The 20,577-nt window shown below is 38.5% G+C and overlaps 1 protein-coding gene across 1 annotated transcript; it reads right to left on the bottom strand.

Moving 5' to 3' along the window:
• Positions 1 to 3,190: 3,190 nt before the first annotated feature.
• On the bottom strand, positions 3,191 to 12,966 carry tuba5 (tubulin alpha 5). The gene is made up of 5 exons (XM_080295013.1): positions 12,738 to 12,966; positions 10,816 to 11,041; positions 8,755 to 8,903; positions 5,824 to 6,504; positions 3,191 to 3,631 (listed from the first exon to the last, which is right to left on the bottom strand). The coding sequence occupies exons 1-5, from the start codon at positions 12,738 to 12,740 to the stop codon at positions 3,341 to 3,343; spliced, it is 1,350 nt and encodes a 449-aa protein (XP_080151139.1). The 5' UTR covers positions 12,741 to 12,966; the 3' UTR covers positions 3,191 to 3,340.
• Between the last annotated feature and the right edge of the window lie 7,611 nt (positions 12,967 to 20,577).

Genomic DNA, 20,577 nt, shown 5'->3' with positions numbered 1-20,577 from the left:
TCGTTTTTTTCTTTTTGAGGTGTAAACATGTTTTTTTTTTAAAAACAAACAAACAAAAAAAACAACCAGGCATTTTCATTAACACAAGAATAATGGTGACAAAATAAAACTACTTTTGATTCACATATGGACGGTAAAATAACACAAAGGTCAAGCTGTCTGAAATACATGAAACTTCAGTGAAGCTGCTGAATATCAGTGTCTCATGTTAATTGTAATCGATACGTACTTTTCTGTTGTTGTGTGAGTGTATAAAAGTGTTATACACCGATTGGTTGCATCTCATGGTGCTGACAACATGAGGTAAACAAAGAAATTGCACTTTATTAATTCTGTTTGTGGCGGGCCATAAATAATGCATTTGAGGTAGGCACTGGATTTTGGACATGTCTGCTCTAGGCATTTGAGTTTAACAACAAGTCAAAAAAGGGAGCTTGCAGGATATCGATTTCTGTGGATGTGATATAAGGCCAGTTTTAAGAAGAAATAAGATTAAACAAAGAGAAATAGTGATATTTTTACTGAGCACATCTGAAGGGAGATTAAAAAACAGTTTGCACATGGAAACAAAACAAGCAACAACACTGAGACCAGTGTACACAGGCTATAGTTGCCTGTTAACCCTATTTATGTGAAAATAGAGTATATTTGATTAACATAAAAACAAACACTTATTAACATGAACCAGGCCACCCGTAACCCACTTAGGGGGGTTAGATGTTAGATTAATGCTAAATTGAAACTGCATGTATGAAATTCACTTAAAATAACTTAAAACGTGCTCGTGAGGAATGGCTGAGCAGTAAATACAAAAGATGTAGTGGCATCTTTTTATTTCCCTTTTTCCTGATTAATGCAGCGTGGTTATGTAAAGAAAACGTAAAGCTAATAAAAATCAAAATAACTGTAAATCTCAAACTTAAAAGGATCTGAAACAAAATAACTGAGGAAACACCTCTGCATCCGATTACATCCTATTTCAGTTGATTCCTTAGAAGTACAGCTGCCGTGGCCTACTTACCAACATCACCTGATACAGTGAATCTGGAGGGGAGCTGCAGGTCCAGCCTGCGCTCACGGTAACCCGTTCCAAACCAGAGAATGCCATTTAATTACTAAATTGGCTTACAGCAGTGTTTACATGATTGTTCAGAGATAATTATAATAAGCAAAGAGTGGAGAAACATATCTGAAGAGAAACCTCACAGAATATCTTTCCGTCCTCCGTAACAAACCTGACACATTTTCACAGGAACCAGACCAATAAAGACTCCAGATGAGGTCCAAAAGGACCCAGGACCTGTCAAAGCAGAGACTGGTTTGGGTCCAAAGCAAAGGAAATTCATTTTTAATTTGTAACAAAGCTAGGTTACAGTTACTGGGTGTGAAATGTGGAATTGCATTCATTGCATTCTTTTAAATGTCCACCAGGAGGTGATATCTTTGGCTGCAAAAAGCTTTCCAGTCCTATGGAAGTCTATGGGAAAATTGGGACAGGATGGGAAAGCTCAGGCTGAGCAGTTTGGAGACAAAGTTTGGGAAGCAAGGCTTGGACATGTGCAGAGGAGGGATAGTGGATTTATGAATATGAAGCTACCAGGCAGGAAAACCGTGGAGAAGATTCACAGATGTAGTGAAGGAGAACAAGAAGAGGTGTGACGGAGGATGATACTGTTGCAGATCAGTTTAGCAGCTGAAAGAAGAAGCTTCCCTGATACATCTGACTTTACTGTCTTGTCTTTGTTTTACTTCCTGTTCTGAAATCTTGTTTCTGCCCATAGAAACTTTAACTAAGAAATCAGATTATCCATTCTAGTGTTTAACACTGAAAATTGTCCAAGATTCGAGCACTTTCACAATTGAAAGCTGTTCCACCTCCCGCCTTTGTCATGACACTGTGAGAGTGTTTTAACAGAAATGTAGACAAGAATTTAGTCGTCAACACCTGTGGAGCAACTCATGGCATCACTGCATGGGCCACCTATGTATTTATTTTCAATGGGAATTATTATACAGTTTCTCCTGTTCTGTTATCCTGTTACAATGGTGAATGCCTGTATTAACACGGCTGAAGTTTGGAATAATGATGTCATTGTATAAATAACTGTATTCAAGCTTCACACTGCTGTAAACACTATTTTGTAAAAAAAAAAGTTTCTGTTTTTGGCTCTCCATGATATCCCTGAGAGGCAATAGTTCTAATATGGTCATGTAAGCACACATCTTCCCTTCAAAGCTGCTATTTAACAAGGATCCGCACATCAATTAAATTCAATTTTACTTCTATAGCACCAAATTACAATAGATGCCCCAGAGCACTTAATGATGTAATGAAAACACAAGAAAGTAGTTGCTTTTAAGGGATACAGCAGGGAGCCAAAAAGTTTTAAATAAGGATTATTTTGGTCTGTGAACAATACAAAGCTATTCTAGCAGATAAAAATAAAAATATGTTGATAGAATTGAGCATAACACTCGGTGAAAACTCAAGCAAGACATACTGGAGATGAGGGTGACATGTCCTAGTGATCTTCAGTCATATTTTTGTATGCTGTATAGTTTCTGGAACACCACAACACCTTGTTGACCATTTTGCTGCATGTTGCTCTGCACGGTGTTTGACTGGCTGCTATTCGCAGTCAAACGACACATCTCAGGAGGACATGCAGCCAAACGAGAGGAAGCTGTTATTTTTAGTGGGTGGTGAAGCGGTTAGCAAAGGTGCTTCAAAGCAAGAAGGTTCTGGGTTCAAACCTGGGGGACGGCTGAGTTTGGTTGCGTATGCATGTTCTATCTGTGCCTGCGTGGGTTTCCTCTCGGTACTCCTGCTTCCTCCAACAGTCTAAAGACTTGCACGTCAGGTGAATTGGTGATTTTAAATTTGAGTGTGGTTGTCCTGTGTGTAATACAATTCCCACCTAAAGGCAGCTAGGATAAGTCCCAGCGTACATAGAAGAAAATGAGTGAAATAGTAACCTGCTATTTGATTAATAGGCTCTTCTTATTAGTCATAGGTAACGTTTGACACCAGTGGCTTGCGTGAAGTGTAGATGCAGACAGGAAATATGAGCAGGAGGGGGGTGGAAAGGCTTGCATCAAAGACCCCTTGGCCTGATTTGTAAGGGGGTCACATGTGGTTATCTGGCACCATCTTAGACCACCGAGTCTCTGACAAGTTTCACACAGAATATGCAAAGACAAAATTTATTCAGAGCACAATTCAAATACAACTTAGCTCACATAAAAATGGCATTACAAGAAAGGCACTGAGAAATGCATCGCTTTGGTTATTTAGGATTAAATAACAGCTTTGCTGTCACAGATTTAGGCCTTACAAATTTCAGTATTCTTCGTCGTTTTCAGAGTCGGGGTTCATTCGGCCCAACTCCTCGTAATCTTTCTCCAAACAAGCCAGGTCCTCTCTGGCCTCTGCAAACTCTCCCTCCTCCATGCCCTCACCCACGTACCAGTGGACGAATGCACGCTTGGCGTACATCAGGTCAAATTTGTGGTCAAGACGAGACCAGGCTTCTGCAATAGCAGTGGTGTTGCTCAGCATGCATACAGCCCTCTGGACCTTGGCCAGGTCTCCACCAGGAACTGCAGTTGGAGGCTGGTAATTAATGCCGACCTGTAAAGACAAAGTTAAAAGTCAGAAACATGACGTATTTTAAACACAACCCAGCAACTACTAAATATGTTTTCCCTGACCGACTGGCAAATGGCTGCAGGAAGTTGCAGTTATGATTGATTTCAGCAGTCAGCCATTTTTGGCATGAAAGATACCGACTTGTCTGCAAACAGTCACCAACTAATCATCAAACGGTAGTGAAAACTGAAAAAGTGAGATGCAAACCAGAAATGGAGAATGTTCACCTGTAATGTAAAAAGACGTGTTTTACTTGCTACACATGTTCTCTAGTGATGCCTGATTTCATGGGGTCAGTGACTGATTTCCTGGCCTGTGTGACTACTGATTACATCTGACATCATTAGCCATTTCTAGGTTTAAATGCTCCTTCGCAGACACTGAGGAACCACTTAGGGTTAAAACAGTCAAAATTCTCTACCCTGTTCTTTCGGGTGTTAAAGATTAACATCCAGGCAGCCATGGAAAGTGGATTTATGAGGCTTAGTCGAATAGTTTACACATTTGCCTAACAGTTAAATTCTGGGAGGAGACACAAATCCTGTTAGTTGAAGGGAACCAAACATAAAAATCTGCCAGATTATGGCACTTGCTATGGTGAATAGGGCAGTAGTGGGAAGTAGCTCTGAGGAGTTTGCAGAGGTGGTAGGTACCATAGTACAAATACTTCTTTACTGTGCTTAAGTACAATTTTCAGTTTTCTGTTTTTTACTTGAGTATTTATTTTTCACACAACTTTGTACTTTTTCTCCGTACATTTTAAGACCAATAACTGTACTTTCCACTCTTTACATTTTCAAAACAGGCTTCTCATTTTTGGTTTAAGACATTTGAGGGGAGTTATTATTTCACATCTAGCCTTTAAACATCAGACCTGTTTGAGCAGTAACAGTAAAAATGAAAGGCAATCCTAATGGTCTATCAATCACTGGGGGTTATTGCATACAAAAAGATGAAAGGTACATAACTTATAGCGCCATAGCCATTTTAAGCAGCTGTACCTAACTTCATTTATAGGTAAGAACTGTTCAGTGGTATTTGATAAACTGGAAAGCTAAAGCTTACATGCAAGTCCTCATTGGATAACTTCACATCATGTACATAGTGGATCTACACACGATGTGAAGTTATGTGTTTTTTTCATGTGGAACGCCCTGCAAAACAAACTAAGGTAGACTAACTATGTTAAAGGTTGCATTAAAACACTCAGCAATTTAATGCAGAATAAACAGGTTTGCTTGCCTCACTGTAATGAACTCACAGTAAACCAGTGTGTTGGACTGGTGTATAATGACTGTGGTGTTCATGAACTTTGCTAATGGAGCATCTTTCATGAACAGAGTTAGGAAACATTAAGTATAGTAGAGATGAATTTGGATTTAACCTGATGATGCTTAGATTAATTCACTGAATTGCACATTAATATCAACTGTTTACCATCTAGTACAAATACAGCATAAAAAGTATACTGTCTGTATACTAGACAGCATACTGTTTATCCTGTCTAGTATACAGACAATATAAACAGTATACTGTCAAGGCAGTATGTCATGATAGCCTGTGAAACATCCGCTTACATCTTGTTGAATTCAGCTGTGTAAATCCACAAAGAGCAGTAAACCTCAGAGTAGCAGAGCAGGTCAGCTGATCACAGCTTGTACATATAGACAACCTATTGGAGCTCACAATAGAAATCATTATGAGTTGTGTTTCTTTTCGTCATGCTAATCCACAGGATGGAATGGAAGGAAGAAGACACTGAAAACCTCAGTCAAGAGCACCTCTGAAGTGATCCATCCACAATGCTACGTTAGTTGTTAACATGTTGCTGTGCAGTTTGGATTACTCTGTATGAAAAAGCTCTAAAACTAAGGTTAATGTCCACATGGCCATCTTAGCTTTTTCTGATGACTTTATGTGTTCAATTACTGATTTCTGGTCACATTAAATAAAATATGATGTCCATTTTGTAAATTATGGACATCATTGAGGTCAGAATTGAGGACTCTTCAGGGTATGTTCACTGGCCGGTCAATTTCTAATTAAGATCAACCCCTTGCTCGCCATTTCCTGTTTTCAAACACCAAGATGTTAATGTGACATTGTTCAGCTTGAGGTTTCAAAACAGAACTTCATACCATCCATCTTTTGTAATGTCTCTGATGGCTACTAACCTTGAAGCCAGTGGGGCACCAATCAACAAACTGAATGGAGCGCCGGGTCTTGATATTTGCAATGGCAGCGTTCACATCCTTTGGGATGACATCGCCTCGGTACAGCATGCAGCACGCCATGTACTTGCCGTTACGAGGATCACACTTGACCATCTGGTTGGTCGGTTCAAAGCAAGCACTGGTAATTTCAGACACGGTCAGCTGCTCGTGGTACGCCTTCTCAGCAGAGATGATTGGTGAGTAAGTAACCAGAGGGAAGTGAATACGAGGAAATGGGACCAGGTTGGTCTGGAACTCCATCAGATCCACATTGAGGGCGCCATCAAAACGAAGGGAGGCTGTGATTGAGGAGACAATCTGACCAATCAGTCTGTTGAGGTTGATGTAACCAGGACTCTCAATGTCTATATTACGATGACAGATGTCGTAGATGGCCTCATTATCAACCATGAAGGCACAGTCGGAGTGCTCCAGGGTGGTGTGGGTGGTCAGGATGGCATTGTAGGGCTCCACCACTGCCGTGGACACTTTAGGAGCTGGGTAGATGGCAAACTCCAACTTGGATTTCTTGCCGTAATCGAGCGAAAGACGCTCCATTAGCAAAGAGGTGAAGCCAGAGCCGGTACCACCTCCAAAGCTGTGAAAGACGAGGAAACCCTGCAGGCCGGTGCACTGGTCGGTCTGACGAGACACAAGAGTTTTCAGTATTAAAGCAGCTAAAGCCAAATTTCATACAGTTTATCAAACAGGTAAGTAACCTTATTGATAGGGTGTTTCTTTCTGAAATTGTAGAGCCTTTTACTTTACATAATAAAGTATCTTGAAGTGACTGTATAAATAAAACTAAATTGAATTTTCATCATTTCTTTTTCACAACTGGTTCCATTTTTCCATTTCTTACAGGTTTCAGTTGTACCAAACCACGTGTGTATCAGTCTTGAGGACACCACAAGCCACTTTGCAGCATCTGCAGTTTTGATTATAGCAGCACAAGCAGAAGAAACAGCAGCCACGGCCTCCTGATGGAAATCACTATCAACCACCAAAACCAACTGCTTCCTACACGCACATGCCAGTTTCTGTTGAAGTTAAAATAAATTTTTAGCTTCTAGCTATCATTTGGAAACAGTTGCTATTGTGGGAGTTTATCTCCCTTAACAGACCAATCAGCATGCATTAGCTGATTTTATACGGGGCCAAACAGCTTCACTATAAGAAAAACTTGTGGTAACTAAACAACTTTAAAAAACTTTAAAGAAAAACAACTTTTTAAAAAAAAATTTAATGTGTTTATTGCCTAGAAGAAGGTATAAATGGTTCTTTAGTCATTTGCTCCTCTTCTTTCAGGGCTATTTCATGAGTGCCTGTAGACAGTTTCTGTACAATGGGATTAAAAGGCGGAGGAGAAAGTTCCCCCAAATCTCCTCTAGTTGTAGTTCATGTGGGAAAAGTAGCTCAGATACTGTTAATGAGCACTGAAGCAAGCCACCAGTCTGGTTATCTTGCAATATTTTCTTTTATTGCATTTCATTTTGATGCCTGAGTTTTTAAATTTCTTGGAATCTGCCAGTGTTAAGTCTTGATGCATGCTCAATCATCCAGGTAAGTAAATCTCCAAAAGTTGACTCTGTTCATCTGGACGTAGCGTTTTGTGGGAGAAACGTTTCATCACTCATCCAAGTGACTTCTTCAGTCTCAGCTGACTGCAGATTTCCCCAATCTTATAAACAGTACATTTGCATAATGACTGAAACCAGCCCATTGAAGGAACAAAGGGCTGGGAGGTCAGTTCCTTAATCTTAACTATGCAAATTCTCATGACCACTGATCAAAGCCCACTGATCAATGGCCTCTCCAAGATGTTTTGGACAGGGAGTCAAGGAGGCCATTTATGTGAAAAGGGAAAGACCATCTCTGAATCGAGGAGGGGGCCTAAGGGTACATCTTTCGCCATCTTACAATGCTGTGATTGCAGCCATTCACCAAATCTCTGTGAATGGTACTGATGGCCATTGATCAGTGGGCTTTGATCAGTGAGCTTTGGTCAGTTGTCTGTCGTTGGCTGCTTTCAGGTAGAAAGTGTACCAACCTGAAAATGATTAATAATAAACAAGTCTAAAATAAAATATTAACTGACTTTTTTTCATATTATGCTCATTTGCCTTATTCCTGTAACTTAATTTAGCATCACTCACATATCCGTCTGTTCAATATGTATCAAAACCCACCAACCTGTTAGCTTGCTATAGCCTAAAGGCTGAAAGTTTTATTACTGTAGTAAAACCAGTTCTTCTAAATTCTGCTAATTATTATTTTATACCGGTGCAAACAGGTTTTATGGAGTTGTGCCAAAGTTGGTGCAGCAGTTTCTTAAACACAAGCTACAACAAGCTATGCTGTGAGGTTAAGATGAGCAGGGAGGCGGGCCTGGGGTAACTGACGCCAGTAGCATTGGTATACTAGAGTTACCATCTCCTCATCTGATTCAAACCTAGAAAGGAAGCAGGATATTCCTTTAAGTGTCACGTCAATTATGATGCTTCTCCTTATTCCATGTCATGTATTTGCTCTAACAATAGGAATACAGCTGCTGTTTGACAGGAGTCACCTTAAAGCGAGAAGAGCTTAAATGGTTTGTTTCTGAAAAGGCAACAGCACAAGATGAACAAGGGTTATTTTAAACTGTGAGTCTAGTAACACAGATAAACTATATAAAAAACCAACAACCAAAAAATCCAAAACGTTTTAAACTACAGTCACTAAACCTCAAAAAAAAAAATAAAAATGAATAACTAGAGAGAAAAAAAGAAAACTTAAATAAAAGGTCCAAATAATAAAAAGGGTTTAATAATAAAACTATTATAAGAGCACCATTACCCCTACTGATAAAGAAAATAGCAGAGCTTCTCTTTCATCTCTTTCATTACTAACCATTTTACGGATGCGCTCCATGACTCCATCAATGATTTCTTTCCCGACAGTGTAATGACCTCGAGCGTAGTTGTTGGCTGCATCTTCTTTTCCAGAGATCAGCTGCTCAGGGTGGAAGAGCTCCCTGTACTTTCCGACCCTCACTTCATCTGAAAGGAAAGATCTCATTCAGACCCGACTCATCTCCCCTTTAGGTCATGATCCTGGTTCTTAGCCCCTGAATTTTGAAGGGGTTCTTTTCTTTTACTTTGAATTGTTATTTAGCACTGTGTTTGGTCCATAGATTTATTATTAGATTTGAGTTTCACATTTTTGCTCAAGTGTGTTGATTAGCATTCTTTGGGTGTAGTCCCTTGTTTCCTAGCGTGCTGGTGTCTTATCTCAGTGTTCACCTGGTTTACTCTCCCCACTTCATTATCCTTGATTAAGTTCACCTGTTCCTTGTTCCTGGTTTCTTCTCCCCTCATTAGCCCTCAGTGTATAAAAGCATGTGTATAAATAACCCCACCTTTTGGTTCAAACTACACAATCCTGCATTCCTCAAAGTTTTCTTTTCATTGTTTTGTTTGTATTTTGTTTTTTCTTATTTTGGATGTGAACTGCTTTTTAGGGGTTTTTATCTTAATAAACAACTCACTCTTTTTTTTGTCTGGCGTTTGTTTGCACACTCCTCACCTTTTAACACATCAATATGGTAATCCCATCATTTTACTATATTTTACCAGTCAAGATCTAATCTAATGCAGTGAGGATGCAGGTGATAAAATGTAGACTTTACTCAAACGTGATACAGCGTGGAGCCATGAAGTTGACAAAATGTAGCAAGAGATAACCTGACAGGTCAAAAATATCAAATTATATTTTAACTTCACATATGAAGGTGCTTGCTTAAACTTTTAATCACATAAATAAATAAATAAATCTATAATATTTTACCAATCTGAAATAGGGAATACAGGACATTTCAGTTATTTATTATATTATAAAGTTGTCAAGTATGTTTCTGATTTGTGTAATCCACAAACTATATGTAAAAAATGGATATGGCTACTATAGTGTTTTTTTTTTTTTTTTTAAATGCTTCAACATTGGGATTTAGTCCATTATACTGGGTTTGTGGAGTCTGGGGTTCATTGCTGTAGGGAGCCAAGGCTGGTTAGCAAGTTGAAATTATAAACTTTGCGTTCAGCACACAAACAAAAAGATCTGGAATTAGCATTGAGTAGACAAAATACTAGAATTTCATCAATCAAAACTGAAGCACAAACTTCTTCGACAGAGCATGTCACATTATTTTCCAGATAATTCTATCAAACTGCTCCAGCAATCACCAACAACACAAATACAACAAAGAGGTCCTGTTCAGTGGCTCAACAGATGAGTTGAGGCCTAGCAGGCAGGCATATCCACCACTGTACTGACTGCAGGAAGGGAGAAACTATCCCTACAGGCAAAATCTGTTCTTTATTCCTTTTCTTTTTTGGTTGTAAAATGCGCTTTTAAATGATATAAAGTTCTCTGTGGATTGACTCACCTCAAGTGGCCATTAGAGGAGCTGCAGCTTTTGACACTTGTGTTCATTTTTCAGCCCCAGAGGCTGCTGCTTGGGCTGGCTGTAGTGAAGGTCTGCTCCTTAACTATGTTACTTTTCATTATTTATCGACAGGTCATGTGGTTTTTTTGCAGAACCTTAGAGAAACTAAATTTGTGAAAGAAATATTTAATTTTAAGACCGTTCAGTGAAGGCTTAGTAAGCAGTTATATCAAATGAAACAATAAAAGTCTGGAAAAAGGTTGAGACATAATGGAAGAAAATGTTCTTTCCCTGCTCAAATCCACTGAATATTACCTTCCACATCCAGCTGTTTACATAATATCCATTCAATAAAAGGTGAAGGACTCACGACTGCACTTGTTGCCTGGATACCAGTCTTAACTGCCCATGGCTCATGTGGATTGAAATGCGTAACACTTGATACTTATGACCACAGATAATTGGACCCCAAATGATAATTAAAAAAATAAGGAGGGTAAAAAAAGCACATAATCAAAGCTGCTCACCAACCACAGTGGGCTCCAGGTCCACGTATATCGCTCGTGGAACGTGACGCCCAGAGCTCCCAGTGTTGAAGAAAGTGTTGAAAGGATCTTCTCGAGAGTTTGCTTCAGCTGGAGAGTCCAGGAAGACGCCATCAGGCCCAACACCATGCTCCAGGCAGAAGAGCTCCCAGCAGGCATTTCCCATCTGGACACCTGCTTGGCCCACATGGATAGAGATGCACTCCCTCTGCACAGAAGATCAAGTTGGAAGCTTATCATAGACACAAAGTATAAATCAGCACAGTCACCAACTGGAAACATCATTCAGATTCACAAAAAAGGATCTTTAGAAGACAAGTTAACTATAAAACTGTACTTTTTTTGCCATGCTGGATGCATATTTGAAGTCAGACTCATTTCAGATAAAGGTGCTCAGCACAGTAGCAGACAATGAAAGTTTTCTTTTTTCTTTTTTTTTCTTTTTTTTTTTTTTTACCAGAGAAACTTAATTAGGGTGTTTTTCTGCATAGAGGAATTTCTGGCAACACCCAAAGAGATTTTGTTCAGAGCCAAAGGAAAATTACTGGAAACTTTTTTAAAAACATTTTTGCTTAAATTTTACTCGAGTGGAATAAAAGGTTTATAAAATAATAAATGTATTGATGACAAAGCCCAAAATACCAAGAAAATGCATTCAAATCTCTCACATAGGTAAAAACAGACTTGTTTCCTTTACTGTTGTGAAACCACAGATTTAAACTGGGAGCCAAACAGAAAAGGTCCTCAGTATTTAAATTTAATTATCACTGAATTAAAAAAGAAAAGAAAAGAAAAAAGTTTTACTTTGGAGAAAAATGCTTTAATCACATTTGATGTGATTTTTGTTTGTTTATTTTTCTTTATTTTGGAGGATTTATAAAAATGCAGGCAGAATGTTCAAGTGTCCATAAATCAAAATATGACAATGATTATTTGATGAGTTGCTTAAACTTGATTCTTCAAAATATAAAGAAATGCTAAAAGAAGTCGAGTTACTCTAATTCAGACACATAAACTGAAGATGTAAAATCCTAACTTAAGCTAAAAAGAAACACCTGTAAGAAAAGAAAAACATTAATGAAGAGATACTATGTAAGTATATAAAAATAAATGAAATTGCTCAATTTTAAATTATGCTGAAAGTAAAATATGTAAAATAATCCACTTATTTAAAAATCAAATAATATTTAAAGTAATTAGATTTCATAATTTGGCTTAGAATTTTACTTTCGCACTGCAGTTAAGAGCTCAGAGCACAAACATCTCCTAATACACTCTCTTTTGTGCTGTGTCTGTGCCCTTTGTCTGTCTATTGTTAGGTGTAAACAATACTGAAAAACAGGCCACACTCATTTCAACACTTCACTGGTGCATCTTCCAAAATCTTCCAGTCGTGTTTCAGCATGTTGAAAATTTCAGCTCGTTTTACCCAGAGGCAGAACATCCCCTTAGATGGTTTTTCACTGTTGAGTGACAGTTTTTAAGTTATAGGGAGACAATAGAGAACATGAATGCTAAAACATGCGCAGCAAATCTTAAATATGAACCAATAAATAGGCTACAAACTGCAGATTAAACCACCTAATAGGAAGAACAAAAGAAAACTGGAAGATCATGAGCAAAATTATGACACATCCAGGTCCAAGCACTCAATGTAGGTTTGAATTAAAAAGGGAAAAAAGGTCCCTTTTTTCGAGAAACATTAAAAATATACCAAAGTGTATTTACTTGCACTTTCTTCAGGGTATAGGCCCTTAAAATATGATTAAAGAATAATGTGAGCAACAGAACAAATTTATTCAGTGCAGACTGCGTGTGCAGAGCGGAGGTCATTGAGGAAAAAGTGATTTTTATGTATTAAAAACCAAACATTAAAGTTTCTAGATTTCCAGAGATTCCCTTACCATGTTGCTTCAGACGATTTTAAAAGCAACTTCTGTTGTGGAGTATCTGAAGTTTAGCGTCTGTCAGTGAGGCTCTGGACAGACACAGACTGCGTAATTCCTCTGCCGCGTCCCGGGACGAGTAACGTGTCTCCACCAGCACAGCTCGGTTCTGTCCCGCGTGCTGCTCGCCGCTCTTTATAAATGTAGACGCCTCTCAGTTGGGTCTGTCTGAAGGTGCTGATTCAGGGCTTTGGGAGGAGGGAGAAGACTGATGTACGGAGGGAGGGATGAAAGCTTTCCTCCCCCATTAAGCCAGTTCTGCCTCAAAATGTTGTTTTAGACACTTTTCTGGCTTGTTGTTACTTGTATGCATTAGAAGAAACGGCATTAGGACAGAAAATCAGACACACTTGTCATCTTTGACAAGTTTGTTCACATTTTCCCTCTTGGTAGAGCAAAACCTGACTACAAACAACTCTCCGTTTTATAAAGTTATACAATTTTCTTTTGTTTTCAGCTCTTTGGCTCCTTTGTTTAGCAGAATGAAAAAAAGGAATAGACATTAAAGTGTACTTTCAAATTCTACTGAAGGAAAACAGTGATCAAAAATATAATGCATGCATAATAATGCATGTGTTGGCTACATTATAAAACTGTTGGGTTGTTACATTTTCTGGAGTCAAGGAGCAGCTATTTAACCCCTTTAAAGGGTCAGATGATAAATATGAGTAGTCTAAAGATTGGTTTAGAGAAAAGAACATACAGGTCTGTCAATCATTTTCCCCTTTTGACCTGAAAACAAACATTTAAAACAATTTAAGAGGGAAAAATCTTTTTGGTTATACTGCTGAATTTAACCTGGTAAACCTTCAGTAAGTAGTAGCCACCTGCTGATAAACAAATACACTTGGTTTACTGACCATCAGCAGGTGCGAGTACCACCATAAAAGCAGAAGGCTGGCGGTTTACTGGTCGGGAGCATTCAGGTGTGGGTTAACACAATGTCAAAGAAGAGAGACACAAGCAATGATCTGAAAAAAAGAAACTGTTGCTACACATCAATCTGGAAAGTTTTCAAGGTCATTTCTGAACAGTTTGAAGTGAATCAGATTATTCATAACTGGAAAATGAGACAGTTGCCAGAGTGGACATCCCAGGAAGTTTAACTGTAACTGTAACAAACATGGCTTGTTTGGAAGGATTGTGAAGAGAAATGCAGAAGTTTAGCAAAATTCTTGTTTAAAAAAAACATAGCTTGGTGACCTGTGTGTATTTTCAGTGATTTGAACAAAGCTTTCAGACTTTTCAACCATTAATATCTATGCACGCTTACAGATTTACACACACTGTTTGGGATACGCAAACAAAATCTCTGCACAGATCGAAATACACACATGTTGTTTAAGATACACAAGCATACGGTTTCGCTACAATAATGGCCTGAAAAAGGCTGTTCGTCTAAAAGGAACATGGCAGCACAGCTTGCAAAGGTATTTTCGAGCAAAACAAGTCTTCTGGAAAAACGTCCTCTGGACATATGAGACGAAAGTGGAGATGTTTGGCCATAATGCACAATGACACATTTGGCAAAAACCCAACACAGCATATCAGCACAAACATCTCGTACCAACTGTCAGCACAAAAGTGGAGGGGTGACGATTTCAGGCTTGTTGTGCAGCCACGGGACACCTTGAAATCACTGAGTTGAGCATTAACTCTTCTGTATACTAAAGTAGTCAAGAATAAAATTCGAGGCTATCTGTCCACATAGTTAAAAGTTGTATTGAAATTGTTTGCAACAAGACAATCATCCCAAGCACATGAGCAAAACTACAACAGAATATCTTAAAAAAGGAAAAGAAACCTCAAAGCAAACTTCAAACTGAAATGCTGTGGTGGGACCATAAGAGAGCCGTGCATAAACAAATACCTGCAAACCTCAATGAACTGAAACAATTTTGTAAAGAAGGGTGGGACAAAATTCCTCCACAACGATGTGAAAGACTGATAAGGTCATACAGAAAACAATTACTTTAAGTTATTCCTGCTAAAGGTGGTTCTACTAGCTTCTGAGTCATGGAGTGTACTTTTCTAAGAATTGCACAGAACCCTGTGAAAAATGTATTTTTCACATAATCGTACATGAGTCAATTCAATATGGAGGAGTTAAAGAATGCTAAATTTTGCCTCTGAAAACATGAGAATCCCAAGAAACATAATTTTTCTGCACTGTCTGTGACATAAAATATTTAGTATTTTGCATACATGAAGAACCTTAAGAATATCAGCATGTATTGCAAAAATATTAAACTTGAAAACACATTTGATTTATTACTCAGGTTTGCATTTACATACATTTTCTGTTGAAGATCTCTACAAGAGAGTATCTTTCTCGCATTTGTGCCATGAAATCTAATATTTCTCTTTTATTAAAAAACCTGTTGGAATGATCCTGTGTCATCATTTGCTGGTTTTGAAAGGCAGTCTTTCACCAGTATCCGATTGCTCTGTTTAGCATTCATCAAATCAAAGCTTCAGATATCTGTCAGATAGCATTTCCTTTCTGGAATAAAGGTACTTAGTGGTGGGAAAAGCACCCATTGTTAGAGATATTACCAGAATTACATTTGGTGAATGCGAGTCTGAAACTCCCCCAAAGGGAGACTGTCTTAATTAGTTTTAGTTCTTAATTGTCTTAATTATTAGCTTGACATTTCCACTTTGTAACTTTTTAACTCCACAATTTTTCTTTTTTAATGTATTATTTGACATTTTTAGTTAAAATGATCAATAATTAACAGTAAAATGCTGTTATTGTGTTCATGCTAGGCTAGGCTTATTTATTTATTTATTACCAGACTTTTACTTGCACACATAGTTGCAGTGTATAACAAAAAGTCACACATTATATTCTAGAGCAATAACTACTGTATAATATCAAAGCCTGGGTGAACAGGGGTGCCGAAGGAGCTGCAGCAGCCCCTGGCTGATTGTAGAGGACCTGCAAGTCCCCAGATACAGCTGGGTCGTGTTTAATTGAATTGTGTCAGTTATTTATTTTTAATTTGTAATTCAGTCCCACCATGGACATTAGTCTATTATTAATCATTAGTCAGTGATGCAATGCTGTCACAGGCCAGAAGGCCAGTATTTGGGAATGGACTCAAAAGCAGTTTGAAGTAGGCCCACACTGTAGGTGGTGTTGGGACCTGTCCATTAAAGAAGGGATTATGGTCTTACTGGAGGAAGTGAGGAGACCAGTATCAACGTCCAAAGCTATGTGGGACCAGGGTTTGTGAGATGTGGCTAGGGGTTGGTGCAAACCTGAGGGTTAAAGGGAGTTATTCTTCCTGCATGCACAGATGGAACATGCTGCTACATAATCTTTAACATACTTTTCTAGAGTGAGAAAGGAAGGCACGAGATGAAGCTTACCTTGGGGCCCGCATTTGGGGGCTCCAGAATTGGAGGAGTCAACTATAAACTGTTTCTTCATGTTGAGGTTAACCAGGGCAGATGCAGAGGTGAACAGCTGCTTTAATTTTTTGAAGGCTGACTTGGCTTCTGGGGACCAAACTAAAGGAGTCTTGGTGGAGGTGAGTGAGTGTTGCGGATACCTGTAGTTCCGCATTAAGAATCGTTAAAAGTTGTCAAACCCAAGGAATCGTTGCAGGTGTTTCCAAAACGTGGGAGTGGGCCATTTGCTCACTCCCTGGATCTTTACTGGATACGTCTTCACCTGCCCCCCTACGAAAATGTAGCCGAGAAAAGTGACAGAGGGAGAGTGGTATTTGAATTTCTCCGACTTGACATCGATTTTCCAAGAGGTGTTGCAGGACACTCCAGACATGAACCTGGTGCTCCTCTAGAGATTTGGAAAAAAATCTGAATTTCATCTAAATACACAAAAACAAAGATGTTCAAACAGCACATCATTCACTAGTACCTGAAACACTGTGGGCACATTGGTGAGACCAAATGGCATGATTAAATACTCAAAGTGTCCCATGGGTTATTCTGTTTCTGTAATCATGGGTAACCAGGGATCAGAGGGGTGCCTGGAGAGGCAAGTAAGTGGAAGGTTTAACTGTTTGGACAATTTAATGTCAATTGTGTTTTGTTCTGCTCCAGTTGATAAGCACGTGAAGAGAATGAGTAAATTGGTTAAAAACTGAATGAAACTGCAAGTAACAAACAGGGTTTAGAATTTTTCAAGGAGTTGCCCAACCGTATCTCTGAAACTACCAGAATCTTTTGGTCGAATAGGACAGGTTGCAAGGATATGACCTGAAGACTGTACGTGGCCCACCATGTAAGATGAGTTTGAATTCCTTAACATAAACAATATGGACTAATGTATTGGGCTACACTTCCTCATCTTTGAGTTCAGGTGTTTTCACTCCCATTGCCGCAGATACATATAGCCATGCAGTCTGTCACTGGAAATCTTTTTATTAGAAAGAATGGGATCCTCTAAAGCAGCAGTCCCCAACCTTTTTTGTGCCACGGACCGGTTTATGTCAGACAATATTTTCATGGACCGGCCTTTAAGGTGTCGCGGATAAATACAACAAAATAAAACCCGGACCGGCACCAAAAAAAAGAAGATTTATTCATAACACACAGGAAAAGACCCAGGGAAACCAGGTTAACGATAAAAACTATTAAAAAAATAACGCTAAAAATATGATAAAACCATGAAAACCATAAATTTCACACCCGAGCCTCAACTCTCGCTGCCCAGTATCAAACGACTCACAGACCGGTACCGGTCTGGTTGTGAAATCTCTTCCCTCCCAGCTATTCTACGACTAACTGTAAGCACTATAATTGCAAAGTGCAAGTGTTTAGCTCCGGAGTAACTAATACAACAGATATACACATACAATACTCAATAATGGTTTACTGGGAGCCATGAAAAAGATGGACGTAGCTACGGTGAAGTCACACTTTGAAGTCTTGAGAAGAGCATTTTTGCTGTTTCCATCTTGGTGTTTTGAATCCGGACATGAATAGCAAGGGGCAAGTCAGACTTGTCAGTCACAACTGGTTAAGAAAGAATACCTAAAAGAACCAAAATGTACAAATTGAACTTATGTTTCTTATAAAATGAGTGACTGAGGACAGAAACTCATCAGGAAACTTACCAGTAATATGATCACAGAGGTCAAATCTGAGGATCATCTTCCCATGAACTACATGACCCCACACGTGCAGACAGAAACACACACACACACACACACACACACACACACACACACACACACACACAATGTGTGTCCCTGAAAGCATTCTATTCTATTTTGTATAGTATGTTATTCTATTTTATCTTATCCTATTCTATTGTGTTTTTCTTAATTTTTATTGCTCTGAACTTTTACTTCCTGCTGTGACCAAAAACTAATAAAGGTTTATCTTATCATATCTGAAGAACCAGAACCACAGGTAGCCTGGTGGCTTCTCAGACCCAAACGTTACAGCCGTCATTTTTACTTTCTGTGATCTTGAATGCAGAGAGCTGTTTTCCTCAGCGTATCATCAAATTATGTTATATTTTCAAGTTTTAAAAGTTTGACCCTTACCATTAGCAACTCCCACTGTCATTTGATCCACAGCCAAACATCCACAAAATCTAATTAATAATAATAAAACAGTGGTTTTCTATCCTGTCTTTAAAAAAAAAAAAGTAGAAAATTTTAAGTGCCACATATTAAAATACTGCCTTTTATCCTTTTATGCTCTTCTTCTGGTTTTATATTTTTATTCTGGACTCCAGTAGAGTAACTGTGAATGATTCACAGTTCAAAGGAATGCTTATTTATCTTATACTGGTAGCTGGCACTCACCTCTAAATGTGAAATTTGAGGTGCATTTAATGTTGACATAATCCAAATATTTCAACATTTTAAAGGGTCTCTGCCAGAGAAGCTTGAAATGTGAACATGAATAAAAATTATCATATTACTTATAATTTCTTAAGGACCCTCTTCAAACTTCACAACAATATACTACACCTTGGAGGGCATGGGTACCTAGGTTGGCTAAGCATTTGGCCTTGACCTACATTGTTAGTGCCCAAGGACAAGGTTGACCTTGAAAAACAATTCCAAGAGACCATATCGAATAATATATCATATGAAAAGGCATGGAGAGAGCTGTACAACACATTTTAGTACAATGCCCTATGTCACAATGATGCCATAAAGTTTTACAAAATCTTAAATCTTAATCTTATATCTTAAAAATATAATGTTTTATAGCTTATAAAGGCCAAAGATTTCAGCCAATTCTGTTCAAATCATATGGGCAAAGATAATACAATACACCATTAAGCATCACATATTTAGTATGTAATGCTTCAAGGTCATAGGTCAAAGGTCAGACATCAGCATGTTGCAATAAAAACATCAACGTTTTAGTATAGACCTTGCTCTTCGGAGGGGGGAGGTGCTGGTCTCTGAGCGCTCTTGTTGGTTATATGATGTTCCCTCGCAGTTGCATAAGCTCATCAGTCCTTCAGCCAGATAAGCTAAAAATTGCCTCCTACCTCTTTTTCCAAATCATTTTTCCAAAACTTGGTCAGGGAAAGGTGTTAAGGAGATTTTATAAGGAGTTGGAAAAGCGTGCTGTGCAGTGATTTCAGTTACACTAGGTGTCTTAATGAAATGAAGGCAGAGATCGTTGACATAGGTTCACTGTGCTGTTCCACACAAGACATAACAGAGAACCATAGGTGAAAAACATCACCTAACTAGAAAAGTAACTTCTTTTTTAAAGACAGATGAATAAAGAGCCTGAAAGTGAAATGAAATGTTTGTCACATTGAGATTTTTTGCTCATCCTGTCCGCACATTATTTTCTCTTCCTGCTAGAGAGATGATCCAGTTGTTATTAAAGCTTTCTGTGACTTAAGTTGGAATAATCAATGATTGCAAAGGCAACAATAGAGCAAAAACAGAACTAGTGCAAATAGAATTTTATTCAACTTTCATGATCATTTAAATATTTCACATTCATTTTTTAAATATATATTTTATGTTCTTTGTGTAAGGCAAAAATTTAAGACATTGAGTCATAATATGATAATTTCACAGCTCACCTGTGGCTTTAAGGGGTTTGAAAGTTTAAAATATGTCTGAAGTGAAATGGAAAAAGCATTCCTAATTAATATTTATGTGATCTGTGCCACCTGTCAGTTGATAGGTTTTAAATCTGGGGTGGCTGTAGCTCAGGAGGTAAAGCAAGTCACCTACTAACCGGAAGGTTGGTGGTTTGATCCTAGGCTGCTCCAGTCTGCATGTCAAATATCCTTGGGAAGGTACTAACCCCAGGTTGCTCTCCGATGCATTTATTGGAGTGTGACTGTGTGTATGAATGTTAGTTAGACAGCACTAAAAACTGTCTAAAAATCACTAAAAAGTGATTGGGTGAATGAACGAGTTTTGTGAAGCACTTTGAGTAGAAAAGCGCTATATATAAGAACCAGTGCATTTACCAAATCTGTTTCTATGCCCGTGAATCTCTGTGAAGCTTTACATGTGATAGTGGGGTATAAAAAAAATCACTGATTTTTTTGAACAATGACAGATGGTGCACTTTTATGAGCTGTGGAACAGCATTATCGCTTTTCCTTTTATAAAGAACGGTCCAATGTATCCTCTTCTAAAGGTAATGAAGGAAGCAAATACTCTTCTCAGTATTTAGAACAGCGGGCCCCAACCCCCGGGCCACGGACGGTTGGGGTACTGGTACCGGTCCGTGAGTTGTTTGGTACCGGACTGCAAGAGTTGAGGCTCGGGTGTGATATTCATGGTTTTCAGGGTTTTTATCATTATTTTTTTAACGTTTTTATCGTTAA

Source organism: Astatotilapia calliptera, chromosome 20 (assembly GCF_964374335.1).
Source record: "Astatotilapia calliptera chromosome 20, fAstCal68.1, whole genome shotgun sequence".
In the NCBI taxonomy this organism is placed as follows: Eukaryota; Metazoa; Chordata; class Actinopteri; order Cichliformes; family Cichlidae; genus Astatotilapia; species Astatotilapia calliptera.
This window is presented reverse-complemented; position numbering and strand designations above follow the sequence as displayed.